Source organism: Morone saxatilis, unplaced genomic scaffold (assembly GCF_004916995.1).
Source record: "Morone saxatilis isolate NCDOM2014 unplaced genomic scaffold, NCSU_SB_2.0 Contig6, whole genome shotgun sequence".
NCBI classification, from domain to species: Eukaryota; Metazoa; Chordata; class Actinopteri; family Moronidae; genus Morone; species Morone saxatilis.
Genome location: NW_023340206.1, coordinates 13,561,682 through 13,568,364, shown reverse-complemented (window position 1 = coordinate 13,568,364; position 6,683 = coordinate 13,561,682). Strand labels below are relative to the sequence as shown.

Below are 6,683 nucleotides of genomic sequence, written 5' to 3'. Positions count from 1 at the left end.
TTGGACAGTTTACCAATGCTTATACACTGATAAACAACATTTATTCTACGTTTCAAAGCTTCCATCATTACACAACATCTGTCTGTGTGAAGGTTTTTTTACCGTGTGGCCTCAGTGAGCTGTGGTTGACTGGTTGCACTGAGCTTTATTGGACCGCGGTGGGACACACAGCTGATAAAGAGCACGTGTCCCAGATAAAGTCTGGATGACCGGCTGAGTGCTAACGAAGCAAGACAGCTTCCAGCAGCGATCTGACCTCCGACCGCTGCCGAGCTCTGGCTGGAGGAGACGTTTGTACAGAGACTGAAACGCCGATCGGAGGCAGCGGGTTCATTAAAGTCTACACTCTTACAACCAGGACAGGATCTATAGATATAAAGTGTGTCCTGAGGGGGTTTCACATTGTCTCAGTTATATTGATTGGTTGGTTTTGGAGCAGGTCAAAATAAACCCTTAATTCACTGAGATAGCTGTGAAGAGATATGTTCATGTTCTCACATATAAACCCTTTAATCTCTGTTGTGGTGGCGCGTCATGAAAGCAGTCTGCTGCTCTGTTCACTACCTGCTGGAGCTCGTTGCTGCTGTTTCTGTACTTCTTCTGTTTGGGTCTGTTCAGGTCCACTGAGTCTGGCTCAGCTTATTATCCTCAGCTTTATTCACACTGGCTCTTTCTGGGAGGGTGGTGGGACGTGTGCCCCTGCGTTCACTGTGCGACTCGTACGGTCTTTTCTCTTGTACATAGTGTTTATATTACATTATAGTATCCCCCACTGTTTTTATGCTGCTGTAACATTGGAATAAAGAAATAAATAAAGGACTGAACTGTCCCTTCCATGTTTGCGTTGCAGCCGTGGAGTGGACCCCCCCCGCGGCGCGGCTCTGGCCACCGGCCTTCCTGCCCTTCTGCTTCAGCCTGGGGACGATGGGCGGAAGAGAGAGAGAGTTCAAAAGCGCTTATATAGTGAGACTTAAAATAATATACCAATGTAGGATGAGATCTCATAAAACGTTTAGATTTTTAAAGGACACTACTAAAAATGTTGGTATTTTTTATGGGTTTTAGGTTAAAATGTGAGAATTTGATGCCTTTTCTTTGCTTAAAGTACAGTACATACGACACAAATAATATTGTTTCAGAGATAGTAAATAATTAATCAATAGGCAAAATTGATATGTTGACTAGATGTTTAATTAGACGGAGAAGAAAGGTAAGGATCAGATCTAATCATAATAGCACTACTTATGAATTGATCAATGAAAATAAGACTGTTTGTCATGTATTGAATCGTATTCTATGGACTTCTATTAAAGGGTTGCTTTCGAGTAAGAAATAAAGCAGTTAGGGGATAATCATTTCCATTTTGAAATATGCTCATATTTATCAGATAAAGTAATATGTTTCTTCTTTTACCTGGGTCTTGAGTTTAAGCTTTTATTCATTTTAAAAAAAACTATATTGTAACATATATTTTTGCTGTTCATGTTTTCCCTGAATACTGATTGTCTGCCAACAATTCACTCCAATAAGCATCTCTCGTATTCGGAACATGTAAATGGGGGTAATGTTTAATATTTTTTTAAACGAAGGCAAGCTTTTGTTTTGTTTTATATAAATTTAAATGGAGTAATTATCCGCAATATGGGATGTTTTTCATTTAACTTCTTGGATGCTTTAGGTTTTATTTATCAACACTGCTGTTACGCAGAGAAAGAGTGTTAAACTAAGATCCAGAATCACTAGAGGCTTCGTAACTAACGCACACTTCCATCTGATGTATTGCGTAATCCTCTTTCCTAATCATTTGACATGTATTTTCTTGATATTGGGAATTTAAGTTCACATTTTATTATTCGTTCAGTTGATATTAGTTAATATTAATAACAGCTTTGTGGTGTAAGAAATAATTAATATTGTAGAATCTTTATTGTTCATCATAATTTGGGATCACCCTTAGACTTGGGGAGGGAGGGCCTAAGCAAGGATTACATGATGGTCGTAGACTGTTTATCTTTGATTACGTACAGATCATCTTTTTTTGTGAAATACATATACTGAGACTATGTAATCATTTCTATTAAAATGAAAAAATAAGTTACAATTTTATAAAATAAGGGGAGGTGTGATAACATCTATCATGACCTAGCCCGTTTAAGAAATTTCAGAGAAACCTTTTCCTGTCTATTTTGGTACTTTTTAGAAAACAAGTGAAACCAACAGACCGACAATCCGATTGTCATACCTTTAGGAATCAAGAAATAAGAAGAAGAAGACTAAAATAATTAGATGTTGGTTTGGGGTGATTTTGATTCCAGAAATAGTCTCTCAGTGGAGGGGCAACGTTCTTTATTTTTCCCTGGGGGCGGGGGGAGGAAAAGGATTAACCCTTACTATGGGGTTGTGTGGTGCTCCGCCATCCTTTTTGAAATGAGAACCCACACCACTCTGCAGGCACCACACAATACTCACCACAACACCACACAACCGTCTTACCCGACATTTTCAGTAGGGAATGATTTGAACTTCTGCGGAGCCTGTTAATGTTTTCAGATTTTTTAGAGTGTTTTATAAATATTTCCTTTTCACATGGGAAATTGATCTGAAATAAATATTTGATGTGACTTTTTGAATAGCTTGATTCGAGGTTGGGTGAAATATTTAATTATAATTTTAAGGTCATTTGCACGTGACTGAGCTGTGAACAATACATACGGCATGGATATCAGTCACTTATAGAATAATAGATGATGTGATAATCAGTGCTCAGGGAGCGGGGAGGGTGATGTGATGACAAGAGTACTGGATTATGATAAAGTTGGAAAATAATTGAACGTACATGTTTGTGGATGGACGCAAAGAATGAAAAAAAGAAGTTTCCATGCTCACGAGGCGTGATCCTCTGGGGGTTTTCCGTTAAAGGGTTGGGACTTGGGCGATTTTTGGCTCATGCTAACGACCTTTTTTATACGCAAAGTTCATTCTTTGGTCGGGAAATCAGTGTCACGAGCGTGGTACAAGACGCGAAACACTGTGATTCCCACTGGCCCACAGGCACCTAGAATTGATCATCGTAGGTCTTGTAGTATGACCCGCTTTTGGGCTGTCATAGACATTACAACCATTTTAGGTGTTGAGACAGGTGTGTATATGCATTAGAGATGTGCGGTCTCCGTTTGGAGTTGATGGCAGCAGTATCGAATAGGGCGGGTGGGGTATATGGCAGTTGGCCATATGCCGGGCCCGGGTACGGCACAACGACATTAGCCACGAATGTGGACTCTGGTCTCTTGCTGCTTGGCAGGACACGGTGGGGACGCTTCGTTTGATGTTCAGGATGGAGAATTGGCGAGGAGCATAGTTTTTCTCCCAGGAGGCATCATTTACAAGCCCGGCTCATTTTGCCAACCTTTACCAATTTACCCCTTTCAAAAAGAAGACTACATTGTTTTAATCATTTATGGTCAATACCTTATCAAGTATGGATAAATAAACTAAAAAATATATAAGTCTGTCAAATATCTCCAAATAGGATAATCTTCATCAAATCACACCATCAATACCTTAATATCTACTGGAGTCAATACCTTATAATTATTATCAATACTATAATACTTATCAACTACATTATCAATACTGGAAATACCGCTATAATACCCCATATCTTCATTACCCCATCAATATTATCAAGTTGAATCAATACTTCCAATACCTATTATCAAATACTGATAATACCTATAATACCCTTTACATATGGATCAATACCATTTTCAAATCCTTATCAACCTATATATGGAATCAATACCTTATCAATATGGATATACCTCCCCAATAATTATCAATAGTTGTTTTTGGGATTCAATACCATAAAATCAATACTTATATACTATCATACCACTCCAATACTTCATATAACCATCAATCTTTAATACCGACATCAATACTGATATACTGATCAAACCCTTTATCAAATATGTCAATAACCTATCAGAACTTATCAAATATGGATAATACCCTAATGCATACTCGGTCACTACCCTATCAATGTACTTACAATATATAATACCGCCAAACAATACCTTATCAATATGGATCGAATATTATAATGAAAATGATCATATCCATCCCCATTCCATCGTGTGTACTGCAGTCTGTCTGCAGATGGTGATGCAGTGTGTGTGAACTGCAGAGTGTGTAATGCAGATGTGTAACTCAGATGTGTGTAGCTGCAGATGTGTGTAATGCAGTGTGTGTAACGCAGAATTGTGTAACTGAGATGTGTCTGAGATGTGCTACTGCAGATGTTGTGTAACTGCCAGATGTGTGTACTGGAAGATGGTACTGCGTGTGTAACTGCAGATGTGTAAATGCCATGTTAACTGATGTGTACTGCAGATGTTGTACTGCGATGTGTGTACTGAGATGTGTGTATGATGTGTAAACAGAGATTTTCCCGTGCATCGGACGCAGTAAGAAGGGAAAGAGGCGTGCTCGGACAGAGCGATGCACGCTGCGGGACGTCCCAGTGGAAAGCGGACCAGCAGCGGGCGCTCCCCGTAAGGGACGGAGAAGACTGGGGGAGTAGACGCCGACGTGCCGAAAGAACGATGTTGATAAAGAATGCCGAAAGTAACGCCAGCGCCGACCGCGCTGCCGGATGACGTACATCAAGGTTTCTGCTTTCTAATACGTTTATAAACTGTCGAGAATAAGTTTTATTATCTATTACTTTTATACTGATTGATTATTACATATTGTAAATTTATTCTAAAAAAATGTTCAGAAAAAATAATCTTCGACTTTATTAACACTCCAATTTCTACGTTAGTTCCTGTTTTATTTTGAATTCCTCCGATGTTATTTAAATAAACTTCCTGGGTTTTCCCTCCTTTTTGATTAATATTATGTTTATTTTATTATTATTATTTTCACCAGTGTTCCAAAAAATACTTCTTTATTAGATAATCGAAAATTTTTTTTTTTTTTTTTTTTCTTTTTTTTTTTTGGTTCTAAAACAAGTTATGAAAACGTCAGATTAAGAGAATTAAAGTGTTTTGAGAAAAATGTGTTTTCTCGTTTCGTTGTTTAAGGTTGTTTCAGGTTGTTTACAGGTTGTTTACCTCAGGTAGTATGAAACAGCCGAGCAGGACGGTGGGTGTTGAGGTGCAGAATGTCCTGGCCCAGGACGTGGCTCGGGAGGCGACTCCTTCTGACTCCAGTGATTTCTGGGGTCGCAAGACGAGTCCACAGCAAGGGGGGAAGGGGGAGAGACAGAGAGAAGAAGACAGAGAGACGAGAGAGCAGAGAGAGAGACAGAGGAGACAGAGAGAGAAGACATAAGCAGAGAAGACGAGAGAGACGAACAGAGAAGAGAGACAAGAGAGAGAGACAGAGAGAGCAGAGAGGAGACAGAGAGACAGAGACGAAGAGAGAGAGATAGAAGAGCAGAGCGAGAGAAAGAGAGAAGACAGAGAGGAGAAGACGAGGAAGAGAGAAGAGAGAAGAGAAGAAGACAGAGAGAAGAGAGAGAGACGAGAGAGAGACAAGGAGGGACGAGAGAGACGAGAGAGAAGAGAAGAGAGACGAAGGAGAGAAGACAGTGACAGAGACAGAGAGGAGAGATGTTGAGAACGAGAGACGAGAGAGAAGAGACATAGATGAGAGCAGAGAGAAGAGACAGAGAGACAGAAGAGAGAGGACGGAGAGAGACAGAGAAGAGAGAAAAGAGAGAGAAGAAGACAGAGAGAGGAGCAGAGAGACGAGGAGACAGAGGAGGAGCCAGATGACAGAGAGAGAGAGAGGGAGGAGGAGAAGCGAGAGAGACGACGACAGGAGCGGAAGAGACAGAGACAGAGAGAGAGAGGATGAGAGGAGAGAAGCAGAGCAAGAGAGAGAGAGACAGAAAGAGGACAGAAGAGAAACAGAGAGAGAGAGAGAGTGACAGTAGAGCAGATAGAGAGAGGAGAGAACGAGAGACAAGAGAGGAGACAGAAAGAGAGAGAGAGAAGGAGAGACGAGAAGACAGAGAGAGAAGAGAACAGAGGAAGAGAGAAAGAGAGGAGAAACGAGAGAGAGAGAAGAAGAGAGAGACAGGAGAGAGCAGAGAAGAAGAAGGAGAGCGAAGAAGAGAGAGGCGAGAGAGGACAGAGAGGACAGAGAGAAGAACCAAGAAGAGAGAGAGAGAGAAGAGGAGAAGACAGGAGAGGAGAGAGAACAGAGAGGAGGAGAGAGACGGATTATAGAATTGATGAAGCCTTTCTTGTTCATTGTGCAACCCATAATGAGTTTGGGGAGAGAGCTCGTAAAATGCACAATATATCAATACTACATATAGCAATACATAGTGCAATCTTAATGAGACTTGTTGTTTTTGTGATGAGACGGTGCTAACTGTGCAGTATCTTTTATCATTTGTTTATTATTTAGTTTAAGGTCACACCTGTTTATTCTCCAGGTGTTGCCACGGTATACGCTCAGAAATCCTCCTCCTCTTCAAAGCGCAAGCGAGGAGCACTTGGATCGACTGGAACGAGACTAAACAGCGTAACGTCGATCTGATAACACGGTTCAAGGGGGGGGGGGGGGGTACTTAACAGAAGAGGACCACCCCCAGACGAGGCTGAGCAAGCCCAGCGACAGGTTGAAGCTGTCTCCAGGGTTGACTGGCTGAGTACGCCAGCTGGAGA

At 41.0% G+C, this 6,683-nt stretch overlaps 1 protein-coding gene across 1 annotated transcript in view; it reads left to right on the top strand.

Annotated features, from left to right (window-relative positions):
• Positions 1 to 4,658, top strand: part of LOC118339702 (organic cation transporter-like protein) — a 5,344-nt gene extending 686 nt beyond the window's left edge. Inside the window, exons 3-4 of the mRNA XM_035677401.1 lie at positions 851 to 963; positions 4,443 to 4,658. Of these exons, the coding sequence (XP_035533294.1) occupies positions 851 to 963; positions 4,443 to 4,658 (329 nt within the window). The remainder of the gene's footprint in view (positions 1 to 850; positions 964 to 4,442) is intronic.
• Positions 4,659 to 6,683: the final 2,025 nt, after the last annotated feature.